Source organism: Pezoporus wallicus, unplaced genomic scaffold (genome assembly GCF_028554395.1).
Source record: "Pezoporus wallicus isolate ANWC-B61680 ecotype Strahan unplaced genomic scaffold, APGP_CSIRO_Pwel_v1 contig_5908, whole genome shotgun sequence".
NCBI lineage: Eukaryota > Metazoa > Chordata > Aves > Psittaciformes > Psittacidae > Pezoporus > Pezoporus wallicus.
This window is the reverse complement of record NW_026635282.1, coordinates 573,696-595,380: the sequence shown is the minus strand read 5'-3', so window position 1 is coordinate 595,380 and position 21,685 is coordinate 573,696. Positions and strand designations below refer to the sequence as shown.

At 57.4% G+C, this 21,685-nt stretch overlaps 2 protein-coding genes across 4 annotated transcripts; one reads left to right on the top strand and one right to left on the bottom strand.

Annotated features, from left to right (window-relative positions):
• Window positions 1–28: 28 nt before the first annotated feature.
• CUNH1orf210 (chromosome unknown C1orf210 homolog) lies at window positions 29–4,850 on the bottom strand. The gene is made up of 4 exons (XM_057416707.1): window positions 4,661–4,850; window positions 2,052–2,559; window positions 1,258–1,404; window positions 29–825 (listed from the first exon to the last, which is right to left on the bottom strand). Exons 1-4 carry the CDS (start codon window positions 4,745–4,747, stop codon window positions 461–463), a joined length of 1,107 nt encoding a protein of 368 aa, XP_057272690.1. The 5' UTR covers window positions 4,748–4,850; the 3' UTR covers window positions 29–460.
• Window positions 4,851–8,164: 3,314 nt separating this feature from the next.
• On the top strand, window positions 8,165–21,487 carry TIE1 (tyrosine kinase with immunoglobulin like and EGF like domains 1). Of its 3 annotated transcripts, none has more exons than XM_057416678.1 (23): window positions 8,165–8,816; window positions 9,342–9,629; window positions 13,046–13,156; window positions 13,266–13,421; window positions 13,505–13,636; window positions 13,916–14,056; window positions 14,261–14,389; window positions 14,734–14,879; window positions 15,018–15,162; window positions 15,412–15,570; window positions 15,762–15,899; window positions 16,011–16,301; window positions 17,301–17,591; window positions 18,103–18,416; window positions 18,518–18,728; window positions 18,908–19,018; window positions 19,129–19,319; window positions 19,408–19,521; window positions 19,662–19,732; window positions 19,978–20,018; window positions 20,141–20,237; window positions 20,481–20,580; window positions 20,814–21,487. In XM_057416678.1, exons 1-23 carry the CDS (start codon window positions 8,771–8,773, stop codon window positions 20,883–20,885), a joined length of 3,495 nt encoding a protein of 1,164 aa, XP_057272661.1. In that variant the 5' UTR covers window positions 8,165–8,770; the 3' UTR covers window positions 20,886–21,487. The 3 variants fall into 3 exon arrangements, with proteins under 3 accessions (XP_057272661.1, XP_057272678.1, XP_057272667.1); XM_057416684.1 differs by having other exon boundaries at window positions 8,168–8,816; window positions 18,103–18,296; XM_057416695.1 differs by lacking the exon at window positions 9,342–9,629.
• The last annotated feature ends 198 nt before the right edge of the window (window positions 21,488–21,685 follow it).

Below are 21,685 nucleotides of genomic sequence, written 5' to 3'. Positions count from 1 at the left end.
GCTCCAACAAACCATCACAGACAGAGGCTTTAATTACACTTTTAATCACACCCTGGAGTGACAACACATTGAAGGACAGAGCAGGGCTGTGTCTGGCAATATGGGGCAGTGGGGCTGATGCCTGAGACCCTGCAGAAAGCATCAGGGCAGGCTTCTCTTCCCACTCCACCAAACTGCCTGGGTGCAACAGGCACCATGTTCTTCAGCAGCAGCACCCAAGCAAGGCTGGGAGAGCAGGAGCAGGTCCGGTGTCCCTGTGCTCTTGCATCCCCACTGGCATCATGCTGGGGCTGGCTGCCTTCAGCCTCCATCATCATTCCCAGCCCATCCTTTCTCTCCCCTCTTCTCCACTCCTTTCCTCCTGCCCCCAGCCCTGTGGGGCTAAATGCCGAGGGAAGGTGGGAAAGGGCAGGATGGGGATGGAGGTGAGGGAACAGCAAGAGGCTGCTGGAGCACAGGCTCAGATGGAGAGGTGCAACTGCTGCTCCTCATCCTCTGGCACCTGCTCGCTTGGCTGGATATAGTTGTCCTCGATGAAGCCATCATCATCCTCACCTTGCAGGTCAGCAGCACCAGGCATGGGGTGGCTCTCGCAGGTCCCCTGGCCTGAGGAGCCCCTGTCCCAGCTGCTGCTGTCCTCCATGGGGCTGCCTCCGATCGAGCTGGTTTCGGGCAATGGCCGGTGGTGGTAGCTGGTGAAGTTCTTGTGGAAGACCTTGCACTTGGCAGCCAGCGCGATCAAGATGGAGATGCCAATTGCTGCCACCAGGAAGCCCACCAGGTACGGCCAGCTCCTTCCCCCTTTGCCGGTGGGTGGTGCAGTGGCTGCAGTGCAGAAAGATCATCAGGGTTAGGGCAGGTCAGCCTGGTCTTACCCAGTGCTCTTCAGCAGCCAGCCCTGTATATGCCTCCAGCATGCAGCCAGCATAGGACTGCTTCCATTAGGAACAATATAAACGCTCTTCACCAAGAGCTAGCTATCAAGAACCTGTGGGAAAAACTGCTGGCTGGCTGATACTGGTGCCAGTCACTGCAGGGTCTATGCTCTGTATTGCTTTGTGGCATCTGCTAACTTTTCTGTTCCAAAGCCAGCAAACACCTCGCAGGTGGTGGCCACTCTCCCCACCAAATCACTGCACAATCAGTGGCCCCTGGGAGTGGGGCAGAGCCACGGGTCCCTGCCTACAGTCCCTCTGGGGTGATAGAAGAGAGGAGGGAGATAGAACTTATGGATGCCTTCGTAGCTGCACAACTCACTGTTGCTGTAGGTGACTGTGATCTGCTGCACCGTGCTGACCTCCCGAGGAAACCGCTGCTTCACCCAGCAGCCCAGATCCTGGGAATCCAGTGCTGCAACCTCCCGGCCCCGCAGCCACGGGGGTGATGCACAGGTCACCTGCACAGCTGGGAGACACACAGGATAAGGTGGGACCTCCCCAGTTTAGAGAAGACTATGCCTGCTTATTCCTGAGTTGATAGGACACCTCACAAGATGCTCCTGGGTCTGACCTCCAGCCTCACTGGCCCTCATCACATTGTAAGGCAGAACCAAAGGAAAAGTTCCCTGGCCAAGGAACTGTGTGAGTGTGTGACTGTGATTAGCAGGCTTCTTTTAAGTGGATAATGCCAAATTCATGGATACTGATAGAAACCCCACTGTCACAGGGCTGCTCTTTCCTGGGAGATGAGCTCAAGAGGGTTGGAGCCTAATCCGGCTCCACAGGAGGAGCTGCCAAGTGCTCAACACCTCTTGAAAATTTAGTTGCTCCATGGGGATACATATAAGTATATTCTGGGGCTGAAGCATACATGCAGCCCCTTTCCCAGTAGAGTGGCTAAATTATCCTGCTCTCATTCCCAAAAAACTTTGGTATCGTGTGTAACTGCAAGCAAGGAAGAGACATCACCTTCCAGTCCACTGTCCCTCAGCAAGGTGGGAGAGGTCCCAGGGAAGCCTGCCCAGGGGTTGGAGCAAAAGGATCGAGTGGGACCCCTGCCCCAGAGCTCCTCCTGCCCAGCACCTCCTGTGCCACCTGCCCCTGTGTGCTCACCTTGCCTGCGCTGCAGCCACTGCTGCAGAGGGTGTGCGCTGCAGTCGCAGAGCCAGGGGTTCCCTTCCAGCTGGACCTGCAGGACTGCATCCATCAGCTGCAGGCTCCACGTGTCCACAGAGACCAGCGCATTCTGCTGCAGGTCCAGGTGGAAAAGCGCCTTCAGTGGCAGGAACAAAGAGGCCTCAAGCTCTTGCAGGCTGTTGTTTGTTAGGAGCAGTGTGCCCAAGTTTCCCAGGCCCTTGAAAGCATCCACGTGGAGGTAGGTGATGCTGCAGCTGCTCAGGTCCAGCAGACGCAGTGCTCCGAGGTTGGAGAAGGCTGCTGGGCTCAGCACCAGAAGGGCATTGCTAGAGAGGTTGAGGGTGTGCAGAGAAGGGAAATGCATCAAGAGAGTCCTGTGATGGGGCATGACCAAGGAGTTGAAGGAGAGGTCCAAACTGGTGATGTTATTTGGAAGGGAACTTGGAGCATTCTGGAGGCTCTTCCCGTGGCAGTCAGCCCATCCCTGGAAAAAAGCTGGTGTCTGAGATGTGCTTTCTGTTCTAGGGAGGATCTCTAGACTGAGACTCCCCAGAAGTTCAAATGTCTTAATGAATTACCCTTGCAGAGTTTAAAAAAACAAAGACACAAACAAGTTTAAATAACATATGAGCTGCTCAAAACAGAAGTTTGGTGTGGGTCAGGATAAATGGAGAAAGGTGAGCAGGACAGCCCAGCACTGAGAGCAGCTGAGAGAAGGAGTAAAGGGGGAACATGGAGAGCTGGGGGGAAACTCAAACAGATGAGGTGGATGTGAAGGAAGCAGGTTGTCACCCTCCTGTCCTCCCTTTCAGAGCAGTTGTTATGCAGGGTCAGCTTGCAGAGGGCCTTCCTTTTCCTTCCCAGTCCCCAGGGATCTCCTTGTATGACACAGGGCATCCTCCCCAGCTGGAGCAGCAAAGCAGGCGAGACCCTGCCTGCTGCGAGGGCAGGCAGAGTGATGGCACCTGCACCACGCACCCATGTCAAGAGCTGCTCCCAGGGCCTGTGCAGGATATCCCACCCATGCCTCCAGCCCTCCCGTGCTTCTGAGGATGCACTGTGAGTGGCAGTGGCTTAGTGCAGTTCGGCTACACCTGTAATAGTAAACAGAACACACCGGGGACCACTCGCTACCCCAAAAGACCAGCAGTGCATGCTCGATGGATCAACAGCTCCACACAGATGTACAGGATTTGCCTGAAAAACAGGGTGGCCAAATTCAAGCTGGTTGTGGGGAGCAGTCCCCAGAATGTGTTACTCTTCCTTGGGCTTTATGTGAGGCCAAGCCAAGATTTTTGAGGTCTGTCTCAAGCTCACATAGGGCTGGGATCGGGGAGGCTGGGGAAAACAGGACAAACCTTTTGAGGAACCATCAGAGAGCTCAGTGGGCAGCACTGCCCTGTGCCATCCTTTTCCTGCAACAGCAGCTTTTCCTGCTCCCTCCCGGCTCCCTCCTGGTGCAGCCTAGCTGCTGGCTGCAGCACTTGTCCCAGTAAGATGGTTTAGTTACACTTCCTGCTCCTTGCCAGGCACTCGGGGATGCTAACCCCATGTTTGCCCTGACCCCTGGCTTCAGGCACTGCATCACCCTACACTGGAGGAGGGAGTAAGGGACTGTCCTGGACTCAGCTGTGATAGAGTTAATTTTCTTCCTAGTGCTGTTGCAGTGCTGTGTTTTGGATTTGGTGTGAGAACAATGCTGATAACACACCACATAGTGCTTATCCTGATTCAAGGACTTTTCAGTCTCATGATCTGCCAGTGAGGAGGGGCACAAGAAGGCGGGAGGAAGCAGAGACAGGACACCTGACCTTAACTAGCCAAAGCGGTATTCCATACCATAGAACATCACATTTAGTACAGAAACAGAGGATTTGGCCCAAGGGACCGATTGCTTCTCAGGACAAGCTGGGCATCGGTCAGTGGGTGGTGAGCAATTGTATTTTGCATCATTTGCCTCTCTTGGGTTTTATCCCCTTCGCTCTCATTGTTTATGTTTATTATTATTACCTTTATTTCCATTATTAAACTGTTCTTATCTCCATGTGTGGGGTTTACATTCTTCCGATTCTCCTTCCCATCCCACAGGGGACGAGCAGAGAGATGAAGCATGTATGCTGGTACTTAAGTTGCCAGCTGGGGTTAAACAACAACAAGTGGTGGGAGCCCCTCAGGGATGTGCCTCCCTCCTCTCACCATGCATCCCTTTGGGCAGCTGTGTTATGGCTGCAACCAAGACACCCCCAGAAATGCCACAGCTCAGATAAAGCTTTGCCATCCCTGCCACGCTGCGGTGAACGGGCTGGACAATGTGATGTGCTCAGCCCGAGCCTGGGAGCAGGGCAGCCGGGCTGCAGGTGTGGGTGACCCACCCCTGGTCGCTGGTGGCCTCTGGCACAGCACATCTCCCCGTTAACTCCGCTTGCTCCCGTGGGGTTTCCTTGCTCCTCATCTCTCCCGCGGTGCAGAAAAGGAGCCGCCTGGCAGGGCCTGCTGCCCGCAGGCACACGGTGCCACAACCCCAGCCATGCCTACCCCTGCCCACCCCAGCTGCTGCCCGTGCTGGAGCCCCCTCATGCGCCTACCTGGTGGTCGAGGTTGCAGGGGTGTCCCGCCGCCGTGGCCCAGGCGCAGAGGAGGCTGCAGACCCCGAGCAGGCAGGCAGGAGCCATTTGGCTCCAGGGAACGGCAGGGCTGAAAAACAAGCCTCGGGGAAAGCCGGGAATCCGGCAGAGCCGGCCGGGCCGGGCCAGGTGTGGCCACAGCCACAGGGCCCCCGCCAACCCCCCAGGGCCCGGCCACACGGCTCTGCAGACCCCCGGGAGCCAGCCCGGCTGCGCCCTGGCCACGCTCCTGCCGCACGGGTGAAAGGTGGCAGCGCTGGTTACACATTAACCGCCACCACGCCCCGACACCTTCCACCCGCTGCAGTGGGTGACCAGGGACCAGCCTCTGCCCCATGCAGCATGGGGCTGCCCTGGTGGGAGCAGAGCACTGGGAGGCAATGGGTGCCGGAGGATGCGTGGGGCACCTCTGTGGTACCCCGATGCAGCAGCTGCTGGGCTGCTGCGGGGGGGTGGGACGGGACAGGGGCATGCAGCAAGCCTCGGACAGAGAAGCAAGGGCTGAAGCAGCAAGAGAGGGTCTTACAGCAAAATAAAGGTTTTATTGGGATTCAGGTGGAAGGGTGTTTAAAACGTGCCGCAAATGGGCATGTCCCTGGGCCTGGCAGTGGCTCAGCAGTGTTGGCTTTCCAGCATTAGAGAGTCATACGGCTTCCTTGAGCAGCTCCTGTGAAGGTCCCATAGGATGCAGGTGCCCCACCGCCTCCCGCAGCCCCCATGCAGACCTGCCATTCATCAGCAGTGCTCTCTGCCAGTCCTGCCATGGAGCCAGTGAAAATCTGGGAAACGGTGTCAAAGCAGCACCCTGTAGGCGTTCACTGGCACATGGCTGGGACATGCCCCCATGCCCATGGGTATTGGAGCAGTGAGAGGGTGAGGGCTGGCAGAGCCTCTGAAGCAGGAGGGAGGCCCAGGTTCTGTTCCATGCTCCCTCACTCCCTGCTCCCGGTTCCCACTGCTCCTCAGCAGCAGGCAGCCACCTGCCAACAAGAGCAGTGTGCATCTGCGGTTTCCACCCTGCCAGCAACCAGGACAGGGCGGCCCTGCTGCCCTCAGCTGCCAAGGGGCTCCTCCGCAGCCACATGTCCCACCCTTTCCTCAGGGGAAGGGCTTCCCAGCAGCTTGTCCTTCATCCTGAGAGTGTGTTGTGGATGCCAACACAGCCAGGTATGCCTGCTCCCCTGCTGCCCTGCCGAGGCCACCAGGCAGGCTGGGGATGCTCTGCCACCCCACAAGCGGGCTGCTCTTATGCCTTGTGGCAGCAGCCCTTAACCCAGCCTTGCAGGGACTGCCTGGGACCCGTTGTGCACATAAAACAAACAAATGGCCAGAGAAGCAGGGCTAGACAATGTTGCAGAGACAGCCCAGCCCATCAGTAGATTCACAGGGCGTTTGCATTTCCTATCAGGAAACGTATCGGTGCATTATGGTTTCTGGCATGCGATGCCGTGCATTAGAATGGGCAAATGATAACAAAAAGGGGTATTTTTGTCGCTCTTTTTTTTTTTTTTTTAGTCCATCATGATTCAGCAAAAAAGTTGAGGTCTGTGAATTCAGCAGAAATTCAGGTGTTTTCGGCATGCTGTGGGCTGGGCAGCTGGAGCTTTCTATGTTACAGAAGAGCAAGTGTGGTGAGCTGCTTTGGCCAGGCTCAGCTGCACCCAGCTCCCTGGTTCCTCCTTTGGAGATGATACATAAGGTTAAGCTGGCCCTGATTGGGTTTCCCCACAAAACCCCCCAGGGAAGTTTCTTGCGCTATCTCCCACCTAAGGGATCCACACAGAGAGACACCTCTTACCCAAGTGTTCCTAGAGAAAAATGCAAGGAGACAAATCAGCTTTGGTCAGATTCCTTGATGGATCCCTGAGATCTGAGCATCACCTGGTGTGAGAGCTAACTCCAAATGGCTCCCATTCCCCAAAAGAGCAAAGCAATGCACCAGTTCCCCTCGGGCAGTAAGAGGAGCCATGCTGTGCTCCAGGGAGGAATGGGCAGGGCCTGCGGTTGCAAAGCCTTTCCGAAGTGTTTGTTCTGTATAAATCATCCTGCCCTCAAATGGAATAATCCTGTCCTCAAACAAATCCTCTTGTTGGAGGCAATGTGCACCACACAGAGTGCACCATAAATGTGCATAACCATAATGCACAGCTCTGTGTGCTGCTGGGGGAGCACAGAACGAGTTGCTTCCCCAGGGGCTGCACGTGTAAGCATGTGGTGGCACGATGGCAATATTGTTGTGACCGTGATAGGCAGTGAACTAAGGGAAGAAATCATTTATTTATCTATTTATGTATCTGTCCTCTTCCTGCAGCTGTACTGAGTGCACGGATGAGTCCCTGACCCAGCAGCCTTGCAAATGACTTTGGGGTTCACCAGGCAAATGGGGATGTGCGGGCTTCCCAGGAGGGTGCCAATGGCAGGAGGGACCAGCCTGGCTGCCCATCCCCTGTGCATCTCACTGCAGGATGGCCTCGTGTTCTGCATTTGCATTATGGTTGCTCCTCAGGTGCTCCAAGGGGCTCCCAAACCCAGAGCCCTTCTCCCATACACAGCCCATGGCAAAGCACCATGCTTAGTTTTCCAGGCAAATGGGGGTAGCTGCAACTGGTGTCCCTCTTTTTTTTGAATCCTCTCCATCCCTCCTGTCGTGGGGTGTCCATGCGGCTGCTCTGGGGGAGCTCCTACCCACTGCCATCCCTCCTTTGGATGCTGTGGGCACCACGCGGCCCTGGAGCGCACTGTAAATAGTCGGAAGCGATGAATGGATTTCCCCTTCCTCTCCATGTGTGCTTTAGATTTTTGGCCGGATACAGTACAGGCTTGGGACACACCAAAACATGAGGCTTGCTCCTCGGCAGCCCTGGCTTTCACGTGGGAACAGTTTGATTTGTGAAGCGGTGGGAGGTTTGCTGGGTGAAGCTTATGCTGTTTTCCTGGGGACTACCATTCATTTTCCAGGCAAGGTGCCTGGAGCCTGCCGGAGGCTGGGGCAGGAGGGCTGGGTGTGGGGACAGCAGTGCCATGCCGTGCTGTGCCTGTGCCACTGCCCATGCTGGCACTGTGCATGGGAAAGTGCTGGGGGAAATCCAGGCTTTCTGCTGCTTTCTGCTTCCTCCCAGACGTGTTTACTGCAACATGGAAGGGCTTCTCCCAGGGCAGTGGCCACCCTCCTATACAGGCTGGTGGCTTTTGGTCACCCTGCTCTGCCTAGACCCTTTCAACTGGGACAGTGTCCTCACCACGGAACGCTGCAGGCGTGAGTCAGGCCCCAGCACAACACAGCACAGATGGGGCCGTGCCTCAGCACCCCGGCTCGTGGCGGCGGGAGGCCGAGGTGTCACGAGGTGTGTACGACCTCAGCATCACCGCACGCTGCTCACCAGGGACAGCCCGTGCAGGGCAGCTCCCGCCAGCTCCTGGAGTCAGGGCTGTCTGCGAACAATGGGTGGAGAGCAGGAAACGCCGCATGGGAAACAGGATTTGGCTCCGCCACCGCCGCCAGCCACAGCCCCTTGGCCCCTTTCCTTTCCCTGCTCCAGAGAGTCCTTCCCACAGCCCTGCGCCACAGGGCTGCACCGAGGGGACGGGATGCTGCCACCCAGGCGGACTAGGGCATGAGACCCTCCGCACGGCAGGCAAGGAGGGGGCCCAGGACACCTCCTGGCAGGGCTGGGATCTCAGCATGGCTTGGGAAGCCCTGAGCACGCTGCCCTAGCCCCAGAGGGGTGGGTGCCTTCTCCCAAGGAGAGCTGCCACCAGGCAGAGGACCTCAGTGGACTCTTTGCCACCAAGCTTTGCTCCTGAGCAACCAGGTGGCCACCAAGCAAGCAGGGACAAAGGTATCTTCCTCGCCGTGCCCAGGATATGCCCCAGTGTAGGTGGTCCCAGCTGCCCTGGGCACTGAGCAGCAAGGAAGAGGCAAGATGAGGGGCACGAGCAGGAGCCAGGGGTCCTGAGCTGCTGCTCACGTGGAGCCCTTAGGGCAGCTGCAGCCTCTGGCTCCGACCCCTGTGGCTGGGACATGCCAGGGATCTTCTGACCTCTGCCAGATTCGGGACACACTCCAAGGACATGGGACTCCAGGTTTATCTTCTGCTTCTCTTCCCATGGCTGGCAGGTAAATCACCCCTTTCACTCTGCCCCAGGGAGCAGCCCCTGCCCCACTGAGGCTTGGTGGGATGAAGCAGCTGTGGGATCTCAAAGGCACCATCAGAGCAGGGTTTAGAGGGAGGAACATCCCTTTGTGATCGGCCATTTGGAAACCTCAGAGGCCAGCAGTGCTGAACCCAGGACTGCTGAACCCAGGACACCCTCCCTGCCTGCCTCTCCCCAGCATGGGGCTGCTGTGTGGGCAGCTTGTGGGAGGAGAGGGGCCCAAGACCCGTCCTTGCTGCATGCTTGACTCATGGTGGGGGGCTGTGCCCATGGGGATCTCCAAAAGGAGAGTAGAAATGCCCACCGTGTCATCCCCATGGGTCTGCACCCAACCTGGCTGTGTGCTGCCTGTGTGTCCTGGGCTGGGGGTGACAAATATGTCCTGAAAAGGGAGTGTTGTGAGGGTGACAGGATCTGGCCCTGAGGCAGGGCTGGATGGCCTTGCCCTCGTCCTGCTGTAATGTGCCTTCATGCTCCTCCACCCCAGGGGCCATCCTGGACATCACCCTGATTGCCAACGTGCAGAGCCTGTCCCACTCTGACTTTTACCTGTCCTGCGTCATGGGGGATCGGGACGTGAGCTACCTGCAGATCGAGCGGGAGAACAAGATCGTGATGACGCACCCTAAGACCGGCTTCCAAAACTACCGCAACCGCAGCAACCACGTCCAGGCCAGGGGCTTTTCCATGGCCGACCTGGTGGGCATCCTCTACTGCCTGGGGCGCACCCCAACCGAGCAGGCACAGGTCGTCTACGTGCACAACAGCCACAACGGTGAGAGGCTGGGGGGACACATGGGAGCTACCTGCTCCGTGCTTCACAATTCCAGCGCCAGCCAGCACGGTGGCGGGATCCTGGTGACCCACAAGCTATGTCTGGGGTCTGCCAGTACCCATGGGGTGGATAAAGGAAGGATGTTCAGCTGGAGGAGGGTGGCTGAGGCCCGCAGGAATGGGCAGCAGCATGGGCAGACGGCTGGGCTGGGATCGGTGGCCGGAAACAGAGCAAGGTCTAAGAGGAAGTCGGGCGCCCTTGGAGGAGGTGGTGGGGTCTGGAAATCATTAACTAGAGTGGGAGGCAGCCCACTGGAGCTGTGCCAGCCTCGTGCCCCCACCGCAGGCTCACAGGGAGGAGGCAGTGCTGGGGTGCACCTCCAGCAGCCCTCCGGGTGCTTGGCAAGCGCAATGCCACAGCAGCACGGCCAGGGCGCACCACAGCCAAGGGCAGTGTTGGGCTCTTGTCTTCCACTCTCATTTTGGGCCATATGGCCAGTGGCAGAGATAGCACGTGGAGCAGTACTGTCCCACACTGAGCCCCCAGCCTTCACTGCCCTCCTGTTGCAAAACTATTAGGACTGAAATTTTCAGTGGTAGGTGTTTGCCTTAGGAGGATTTCTAGCTCTTTTTTAGACAGTTTTGTCTAAAACAGGTAACCTTTTGCTGAGAAGGAAAGGTGGGGGACACAAGTTTCCCTGAGTGTGTTAAAACACAGCTTTATCAAGCAGTTCTATTATCTCCAAGCTGGAAAACAGAGACTGTTAGTGGGGACCAAACATCCCCCAGGGAGCAGGAATCAGCCTGTGTCTTTAGCAAGAGGCTCAGCATAAAAATGGCAGTGGTCCTATCAGGAACAGGGCCAGTCTGGGCAAGCAGAGTGGCACAGAGACGCCGCTGGCACAGAGGGAGGGAGGTAGAGGCACCAGCAGAAAGCATAGGGGCAATGGCCAGCAGCAGGGCAGCGAGAGGGGGCTCTGCACCCCCAGTGTCCCTGTACATAGGTCATGGAGGGAGGTGACAGCTCTGGGGCTCCATCAGTATGTCATGGTGTCCCATGGTGGGAGGGATCTCAGCCAGCCCCCTGCTTCTGTGTCAGCATAGCCAGGCCAGAACAGCACTGTGGAGGAGCTGGTCAGGGTCTGGGTCCAAGCCTCTGTGAGTTATAGATGGCAAAAAAGTGTCTCTTTTGCAAGCGCCAAACAAGCTGCTGTTGTCTGTTTAATTTAGAAAAGTAAAAAAACCCAAACCAACAATCAAAAAGAAAAAAACAAAACAAAACAAAACAAAACAAATGGAAAAAGTAAAAAAAAATTACAACTTTGCAGGGGGAGGGAGGGCTGGGTACAGACACCTCCCCCCTGCCCTGACAAGGCTTGGCATATATCATCTCTCCTGTTCAGCCCCAAAACACAGAAAAACAGGCTAGGGTGATAAAGCAGCGGGTGGGGAATGCTGTTAGAGGAAAGCTGGCATCTCCTGAAAGGTCACGCTTGAAGAAGAACACAGGAAGGTTGATAAACTTTAGCAATTTTGCTGTAAAAACAAAGTAAAGTGAACCAAAGAGATCCTGAGAAGCAATCTCAGAAGGGTTTAAATCTGGGAATAAACTATTTTTTACAATATCCAGAGCAGAAAGATGCCCAGAATAACAGTTGCAGAAACCCAAATTTCTTTTATCTTTTCATCCATGTGCGCAATAGAAAAGGGGAAACTTGTTGGGAATCTGCCTAAAACACCAGTGCTGGTAGCAAGAGACAGGCAGTAAGTAGCCAAATGGAGCAGCGTGGCATTGCCAGGCCAGGCTTGCTGTAAGCATGAGTGGAGGGCAGGCAGCAAGGCTGCTTGTGGGACACCAGCCTCTCTTAAAAGCTCTCTGGGGAGGGAGTTACAGGTCTGTAAACCCCAATCAGAACCATGGAAATCAGTAGAAACTGTAATAAAGAGCAGTATTTGTGGTTATGTGGTCCCTGAGGAAGAGGCAGGGTGGGTGAGTTTGCAGCAGGAGGGTCTCCGGGGTGACTGTGGTGAGGATGCTGTGGATGACCCAGTTGACACTATCTGCTTGGGTTCCTGGAGAAAACTGGGACAATTCCCTTTCAAAGGCTCTTTGGGAGCAACTCTGCGCCCAGAGGGTGGCAGGGCAGGTCTTTGCATGGGTAAACAAATGACTAAAATAAAGGGAGCAAGAATAGGAGTTAATTTGTGGTTCTTGACACACGGGGAAGTCCCCACTGGCATGGCACAGGGGCTGTGTGGGGACCTGTGCCACCGGTTGTGGGTACAAACAGCTGAATAAGCAACCATGCCAGCTGCTGTCCCCAGGATGCCTGCAGAGATGGATGGATGGATGAGCTCTGGGGGGCTGCAGACACTGCTGAGCGGTGATGGAGGACAGATACAATTCAGTGTAGGTAAAGACAAAGTGCTGTGTCTAGGGATCCCCAGGGGACATGTAGGGCTGTCGCTCCAGTGAGTGAAAGGAATGAGACAGGATGCAGGCCACATCTGTGCGCCCTGTACAAGGCACTGCAAAGTCCGCGGTAGAAAGATCCCACCAGAGGGACATGTGGGGAGGGGAATTACCGGGATGCATGACCTGCAGTGCCCTTCCCTGGGTGTCTGCAGCGTGTGCCGCTTCCTCCTGGTCCTCGGCCTCACTGAGGCGGGACACGGGGATGGATGTGCCTTAGCTCCAGCCTGGTGTGGCTGGCTTTAGCGTACACAAGCTGGCGTGACGGAAGGATCCGAGAGGCAGTGCCTGCCTGTGCCCTCTTTTGTGTCTGTCCTGGCACACCCAGGGCTTGGTTTCCCAGGTCTTAAGGTATTTATAGCCCTGTCTGTGCTCAGAGCTGAGCTCTGGCTGACTCACAGCAATACACTGGGAGCTCACTGCTGCTGCACGCCCCAACACCTGGGAAATCAGGAAAACAGGCGTGACAGGGCCACTGGTCCTGTGGGCTGACACGCAGCCCTCCACATGCCTGCTTCCCTCCACCGCCCCTCGCCTGCCTGTGCTGTCACTGCCTGACCCTGCACCCCCAGAGACAGCAGCAAGCGGGGTGCACTGTGCAGATTTGTCCCAGCCATCACCTCCCCAGGCTGTTGCCACCCACACTGCACCCCAGGCTGGCGCTGGCCAGGGGGCTGGGTGCCACGTGCCACTTCCTGGAGTCATGCCCACAGCAGCTGGAGGGGCCAGTAAGGCAGAACCTTCCCTGCAGAGCATCACGGGGGTCCCAGCTCCCACATGGGGTGAACAGGGAGGCATGCACTGATGTCCCAGCAGAAACGTATGGTGGGTGCTGGCCTGCACCAGGGCCATATTTCAGGGTGCCTGGGGTGCTGGCACTGCCCTGCAGTGTAAGTGCCCTGGGGGTGACCACTGCTCAGGCTGCTTCTCCTCCTTCTCCACAGCCCACCTCTTCCCAGTGAAGGCCACGCAGTCTGTGAACATCGCAGAGCAGGCCACCTTCTCCGCCAGGGTCCTCAAGAGGAAGCAGACAGACGTTATGTGGAAAAGAAATGGCAAGTGGCTCCGAGAGCAGGCCAGGTGCTGGGGCTGCTCCCAGCCGATGGCTGGTGCTGGCCCTGGGGGTGCAGGGAGAGCCCCGGGTCACCTTCTGCTCCCTTGCAGGCACTTACTACCAGACCACGGACCGTGGCGAGGTGCGGGGTGACCTCGTCGTCCTGACACTCCCCAACGTCAGCGTGAGTGAAAATGGTGTCTACAGCGCCACGTTCATGGGGGACAGCCCTCTGTGGAGTGCCTTCTACCGCCTGATCGTGAGAGGTGAGCAGGGCCCTGGCCCCCTGGCATGTGGGGCCATACCAGGGTCCTGGTGCCACCCCGAGCCCCGTCCGCTCTCTCTGCAGCCTGTCCCGCAAAGAAATGGGGACCGTCCTGTGAGAAGGACTGTCCCGACTGTCTGAACGGTGGCATCTGCCATGACCACGTTGGTGAATGTATCTGTCCTCCTGGCTTCATGGGCACCCGCTGTGAAAGAGGTAAGTGCTGGGCTGTCCAACAGCGGGAGCTGTGGCCAGGACGTGCAGGGGGGCTTGCTGCACCCCCAGACCTGGGCACTGAGGCCAGATACTCCATGTGTATCCCCAGTGCCCCTCTGCCCAGAGTGCCCGTTTCTGGAGCTGGGCTGGACCATCCACCTCAGCAGGACATGGCTCCTCTGCCTGCTCAGGGTGGTGACACTGGTTTGGGGCACCCCAAGCCCACAGGCAGTGCAGGGGTGAATGGTGGGTAAGGGCAGACCACACTTGTTTTTCCAGCCTGCAGGGAAGGCCAGTTTGGCCGCAATTGCCAGGAGACGTGCCAGAGAGCCCAGGGCTGCAGGGGGCTCAGCTTCTGCCTGCCAGACCCCTACGGCTGCTCCTGTGCCTCAGGCTGGAGTGGCTCCCGCTGCAGCCAAGGTATGTGTACATGGGTGTCCATCAGCTCACCTATCCAGCCCGAGCTTCCTCCGGGACCTGGCTCTGCTCTCCAGCAGCAGCAGCAGCACCTCTCCCAGCCTGAAAATAGGCACAGGCTGAGCAGTGCAGCTGCCTCTACCAGCTGCCTGTGGTCTCTGCCTGCACCATGGCTGGGGGTAGCAGCGAGCTCTCCTCTTCCCACAGCCTGTCCTCCTGGATACTACGGCTCTGACTGTGCCCTGGTGTGTGCCTGCCAGAACGGAGGCAGCTGTAACCGCTTCAGTGGCTGTGTCTGCCCGGCGGGCTGGCACGGGCAGCACTGTGAGAAGTCAGGTGAGGCTGGCATGGGGCTGTGGTGGGTTTCTGTTCACAGCCTGTGGGCTCCAGCTCCTTCCTCACTGGTGACTGAGGGAGTCATCAGCTCCTGGCCTCACCAGCCAGTGCAGCAGCCCACCTTGCTTGCAGAAATAGCCCCTAAACCTATGGAAACCAGAGCACTGCATGGGGAGCATCTAGTCTGGCCCCCAGGATTATTAGCATTGCTGAACCTGGAGCATGGGGTGGGGATCAGCGCTGGACCACAGCATCTGGTTCAAGCCCCCTGGCACCATGGTGCCAGCCTCTCTTGTGCCTGGGGAGGAGTGGGGACAGCCCTAATGCTGATTTCTTTGTGCCAGACCGCTTCCCCCAAATCATCCATCTAGCATCAGAGCTGGAGTTCAACCTGGGCTCAGAGCCCATTGTCAGCTGCGTGGCCACGGGCAACCCACTGCCCACCAGTGACAGCGTGGAGCTGCGCAAGGCTGATGGCACTGTGCTCAAGGTACTGCCATGCCCTTGTCCCACCAACATCCCCATGTTGCTGGCTCCCTCAAAAGCCTCCATCTCCCCAGTGGCCTGCTGGGCAGCTTCAAGCTGGTGGAGGGAACCAGGTGGCTCATGGCACTCTCTGTAACTGCAGCTCATCAAAGCCATCATCGAGTCAGGGCAGATCACCTGCGAGTTTCAGGTGCGACGCCTGACAAAGGCAGACACGGGGCTCTGGGAGTGCAGGGTCTCCACAAACGGAGGCCAGGACAGCCGGAAAGTCAAGGTCAACGTCCGAGGTGAGGAAAGAGTGGGACAAGATGGGGTTGCGGGGGGAGGTTGACAGCACGGTGTGGCAATGCAAGATGCTCCGCATTAGACAGGGAGCTACCTATTGTGTGTTGCCGTTCCAGCAGACAGGTTTGGGTGGTGATAAAAGACTTCCTTGACAAAGCCAAACAGGGCCATGAGGTGGCAGACGTACCCACACTCTGCTCCTCATGGCTCCCAGTCCCACTGGTGTCATTCCTTCCTTCCCCTCTTTCAAGTGCCACCAGCACCCCTGAACCCTCCCAGGCTGCTGGCCAAGCAGAGCCGCCAGCTCGTGGTGTCACCTGTGGACTGCTTCTCTGGTGACGGACCTATCGTCTCCATCAAGCTGCTCTACAAGCCCAAGGATGACACCTCAGCATGGTCATCCATTGTGGGTATGTCCATTAGGGGCTGGGGGACACAGGTAGGATCTGGGTGGGAGGCGGTGGCTGCTCCAGCCAGTGGGGATCTGGGGTGGGCAGGGGTGCTCATCCTGGGACCTACATGGTGATGCTGAGGAGGATGCTGGTGGCAGGGCAGATTGTGGGTCATGGGCATGGCTTTGACATGTCCTCTTGGCCAACAGTTGACAACAGCGAGAACATCACCCTCATGAACCTCCGGCCAGTGACTGCCTACATTGTCAAGGTGCAGCTGAGCCGGCCAGGGGATGGTGGGGAGGGCAGCAAGGGGCCCGAGGCCATCATGATGACTGAGTGCCTTGGTGAGCCTCCATCTCCCTCACCTTGACCCTACCCCTAACCCTGCATGGTGCAGGCACTGCAAAGCCCCAGGGCTGATGTGCAGTGATGTTTTGCTGCCTTTGTGTTTGCAGAGCCCACAGTCAAGCCTGTGATCGAAGGCTGGTCCATAGAGGAGAAAAACACACTTCATGTCAACTGGAAATTGCCAAGTAACCATGAGCCAGCACATGGGTTCATCGTCCACCTCTTCGACTCTGCAAAGCGGCTGGTCTCTGAGAAGAACATCACTTCCATCTCTGTGCTCTCTGCCCGCATCGGAGACCTGGAGTTCAACAAGGAGTATGGGCTGGAGGTGCTGGTGTACCACTGCACCAGCCTGGGGCCTCCCTCCGACCTCTATAAGGTCATGATCAACAGTAAAGGTGAGTCCAGCAGAACATGAGGAACTATTTCAGGGACTTACAATGATAAATCAGTTATAATTGTAACAGCAACAATCCCCAGATCTGGCTGCTTCTGTATCCCGTCTCTGATAGAGCATGAACAGCTGCTTGAGGGAAACTGGATCCTCATTTCCCCACTAGACTCCACAGGCTTCAGCACCAAGCAGCTGAGAAACACCCTAAGCTGAACATGACATTCAGGCCATCAGGAGTGATGCTCACAAACAGATGTGTCCTCTGCACCCTTGCCCAAGTACCTGTCTGTACTTGCAGCCTTTACAACACCCTGTAGCAACAAGTTCCTCCATATAATTATACTTTGTATGAAAAAAATATTTCCCTTTGGTTCACTTTAACCCTGCTGCCTGCTAATTTTGCTGGTCACTGGGCCATGGGGGACCTGCAGTCTCTCTTGTGGGCACACACACACATTCACACAGCCCTTCACATAGGGAAGGTGGAGCATCAGCCTGATCAACCTTTCTGGAAGCCAAGGAGGGAGTGTGTAACTCCTTCGTTAAGGCTCACTGCCACTGGTACATGTTGGGAGGGCTGATGGGCACCAGGCTTGGAAGATGTGAGTTTTTCTCCTCTCAGTGCATGTGTGATTTGGGGTTAGGGATGTGGGCAGGCTGGAGGAGGCTCAGAGGTGGTGGTGGGAACAGTGTGTGAAAGAGGGTTGAAGAAACAAAATATCCTGAGGGCTAGTCAATACACAGACATCTAGCCTGACAGGCCAGTCCCTGAGGCTGGGAGCACTTGCAGTACAGTCCTGCCCCACTGTTGTACCTGGAGAGCAGCTCCACCTGCTCCTGTACCTCCTCCAAGCAGGAACCAGAGACCCCTGGAGGTCCCTCAGACCTGGCACAGCTTTGGTTGCCACTGGCATCCACAGGGTCCAGTCCTCACAGCACCATTCAGCCCATGCAGCTTCAGGAGCCCTGTCCTGGGACCGACGCTCTCCTTGCCTTGTTCCAGGTCCCTCCTCACCACGGTCGCTCTTGGCAGAATCCGTGTCTGACACAGCTGTCAGGCTCTCCTGGCAGGTCCCTGAGTACCCCAACGGGGGCATCACCAAGTATATTGTGGAGCTGCAGCAGGTGGGGGGCACCAGTGAGCCTCAGTGGATCGACACTGACAGCGGCGCAGAGACCACCAAGATCGTCGGGGGCCTCAACGCCAGCACCAGTTACCAGTTTCGCGTCCGTGCCAACTCCCATGTCCCAGGGGAATGGAGCCAGCCTGTGAAAGCCAAGACCGTGGGGGACGGTGAGAAGGGTGTACAGCAGGCAGTGAGCTCACAGCTCTGCTGGAGCTTGGGCTCAGCATCTGGGTCAGCAAGGAGTGACCAGGGTGCTCATGATCACCTTAGAGACTGGCACTGAAGCAGCACCCCAAGACCAGAATACCTGTGGGTGTCTTCAGAAATCCTGCTCCTCCTAGTCCTGATGGGGCAGGGGTGGCATGGTGACAGCACAGCATCCACACTGTGGCTCTGCCTTGACCAGAGGGTGACATGGTGCGTGAGGGACTAGAGAAGCAGGACAGAGCTGGCATGGGAGGAGTTGGTGGGTGGAGCTGGTTGGAGGTCCAGAAAGCAGAAGGTTCTGTGGCTGGGCCCAAGCAGTGACACCCTCATTCCTGTGCCACTATGGCACCAAGAGCCTGGGATATGGTAGAGGTGTCTTCATGTGGTCCCAGAGTGCTGGAAGAGGGCTGGGTGCTTGGCCTGCACAGGGCTCAGCCATGTACCATGACCCTTCATCCCTCCTTTTGGCAGGAGCACTGAGCGTGCCACCCAGCCTGGGCAGCCAGAGCACTGAGCAGGCAGGAATAGACCAGCAGCTGCTCCTGGCCATCGTTGGCTCCGTGTCTGTCACCTGCCTCACCATCCTCTTTGCCCTCCTGGCACTTTTCCTCATCAAGAAGAACTTTTTCCACCGGCGCCGCACCTTTACGTACCAGTCTGGCTCGGTGAGTGCTGCCTGCCCCGCCAGGACCGTGTCCCCAGCTCCCCTCGTCCCAGCCCGATCCAGGTCACGCTCTGTAGCCTCCAGTCCGGATGCAGCCAGACCTCACTTCCACACAGAGAGGGTGCGGAGCCTGCCCTTGCCCAGGACACCTGCCCTGCCGGGACTGCCGCGTGGGCAGAGGGGTGCCCAGTGCTGCTAACCTCACCCACTCCCATCTGCCAGGGGGAAGAGACCATCCTGCAGTTCAACTCGGGGACCCTGACCCTGACACGCCGGCCCAAGCCACAGCCCGAGCCCCTCAGCTACCCCATCCTGGAGTGGGAAGACATCAAGTTTGAGGACATGATTGGGGAGGGCAACTTCGGGCAGGTCATCAGGGCCATGATCAAAAAGGATGGCCTGAAAATGAATGCTGCCATCAAGATGCTGAAAGGTGCGCATGGCAGGGCTGCAGGGTGCAACTCGATCCTGGACCATGCCTGGGGCTGTGAAGGGGCATGAGCCATCAGTAGAGATGCAGGACAGACAAACTGACTGAGTTTGTCAGTCCTACAACAAACACCTCAGGCCTTTGTTGTAGGACTGAGGTGTCGATCTCTTCTTTGCTTCCAGAATTTGCTTCAGAGAACGACCATCGTGACTTTGCAGGGGAGCTGGAGGTGCTGTGCAAACTGGGCCATCACCCTAACATCATCAACTTGCTGGGTGCCTGCGAGAACAAGGGTGAGGGGTGTCCCCCTCTCCCCTCTTCCCAGACCTATGGGCCCTGCCCAACTGTGTATTCCTCTTTGCTGGGGTGAGTCCCATGAGCCCAACCTTCTCCTGTCACCCAGGGTACCTGTACATCGCCATAGAGTATGCTCCCTACGGAAATCTCCTCGACTTCCTCCGCAAAAGCCGAGTCTTGGAGACAGATCCAGCCTTTGCCAAGGAGCATGGCACTGCCTCCACCCTCACCTCCCAGCAGCTCCTCCAGTTTGCTTCAGACGTGGCCAAGGGGATGCAGTACCTGAGTGAGAAGCAGGTACATCCCCAGCAAGCTCATCAGAGCATCCTTTTTTCTGGGGCCAGCAGGCAGCATATGGCTCCTGCTGACTGCTGGCCCCTTTCAGTTCATTCACAGGGACCTGGCAGCAAGGAATATCCTGGTGGGAGAAAATCTGGCCTCCAAGATTGCTGACTTCGGCCTCTCCAGAGGGGAGGAAGTCTATGTGAAGAAGACAATGGTGAGGCAGGAGCAAAGCATCTCCATGAGTCCTGCCTTCAGTGGGAACAATCCACCATGCTAGGATCGGCTGGGTAACCTCTGCCCTCCATTCACAGGGCATCCCCCCTCCTCTGATGGTCATTCCCTCTGTTTCCCCAGGGTCGCTTGCCAGTTCGCTGGATGGCCATTGAGTCCCTGAACTACAGCGTGTACACCACCAAAAGTGATGTGTAAGTCCTGCATGCAGGGGCACTGGGGCTGAGGCATGGCTGTGGCCATCTCCATCCCTCTCCGGGGTGGTCAGTGCAGCGATGCTTTTGCTCTGGGTGCTGCAAAGGCTGGAGGTGATGCTGATGCATCTCCCTGAGGAGCTGCCAGCTCAGCCCAAGCCCTGGCTGCCCACTCCACCCTGAGCTTAGGGTGATGCCCTATGGCCATCAGTGGGGCATCACAGCATCAGCTCCTGCCTTTTCAGGTGGTCATTTGGTGTCCTGCTCTGGGAGATCGTCAGCTTGGGTAAGGCTCTTCTGTGTCCCCTGCCTCCACTCAGGGAGGAGGACTGCCCCCCCTCACCCCACCCCCAGAGGGGACACCTAAGGGACCATCCATCACAGCCAGTTGTGTCTCTCTGGCCACAGGGGGGACGCCATACTGCGGGATGACTTGTGCTGAGCTCTACGAGAAGCTGCCCCAAGGCTACCGCATGGAGAAGCCACGCAACTGTGACGATGAGGTGTAAGTGTGCACAGAGCCCCACATCCCCCTGACCCCACTGCCCCATGGGGCTCCCACCAACTCACAGTAGTTCCTGCCTGGTTCTCCTCTGCATTGTGGCGGGGGGATGACCTCGAGTCCCACACCCCGAACACCCTTCCTGGGCTTTAGTTTCCTGCCTGCTCCCCCTCACCTCCCACAGATAGCTTTTCTGCCCTCTCCACCTCCATGCACACTGAGCCACCACTGGCTCTCTGCCACCAGGTACGAGCTGATGCGGCAGTGCTGGCGTGACCGCCCCTATGAGCGCCCACCCTTTGCCCAGATCTCCATGCAGCTCATCCGCATGCTGGAGGCTAGGAAGGTGAGTGGTGACAGCTCAGCAGGAGGGGTACTCACCCTGCATAGTGCTTGACCGAATGCTGGAGCATCCCTTGGGCTTGGGGGGGAATGACGTCCAGCAGCAGAATCTGTGTGACCCCACTATGCATGGGGGTAACCCCAGCATCACTTTTTGGGGTGACGAGCATGCCAGCTGGGATGGGAGGTAGATGGGGACACTGTCCCAGCTGGCTCCTGACTGGGGTTCCCCTGCAGGCCTATGTGAACATGGCCCTGTTTGAGAACTTCACCTACGCGGGGATTGATGCCACTGCTGAGGAGGCGTGAGGCTGCACTGGCACCGCACAGAGGGACCTCGCTGGCCCCAGCTGCTGGGACAGTGCATGGGGACAAGGAGCTGCCCATCATTCTCCGGGGCCAAGCATCCAAACACCAGTGCCCCTTGCTGAGAGCGTCTTTGCCACAGCAGGACTGTGCCATCCCCTCCCTGGCTGCCCACCCGGTGTGTGCTGGCCCCACTGGCATGCCATCAGCCACCAACACAGCCCCCTGCTGCTAGGGGACATGCTGGGATGGCCCCAAGGACAAGCAGCAGCAGAGTGTTTGCAGCAGAACAGGCAGGAGAGGGGCTCTCTCAGGAGCCAGGCACTGCTGCCTTAATCCACGGACACAAATGCTCAAGCTCTGGGGCAAGAGGGGAAGCAGTGACCCAGCAGCTGCCTGCCCTGCAGCTCTCCACATGCTCTGGACCTGAAGTGGTGCAAGTGGGACTTTGAACATCACAGCCTGCCAGCGTGGGACAGGGCCTCCCCGAGTGGAGTGCAAAGGCATTAGGGACAGCATCAGCTGTGTGCAGCCTCCAGCTCTGCAGTAACCCCTTGGATGTGCCAGTTCTGCCTTATGGACAATAAACATATTGGAACAGACAACCAGGTCTACAGAAGGGGAGGTGGGGACCCAGCTCTGCCCCCCTGGTGGCACTGGGGAACAGTATGCAGGGCCTCAGTGGTATGCTGCTGTGATGGGCACTCTTCAGGATCGTGTCGCTGTTGGGGTCTTCTGCTGATCCCTAAGGATGCCCCAGGACCCCCAGCCAAGCCCCAAGTCTTATCATGCCAGGTGGATGG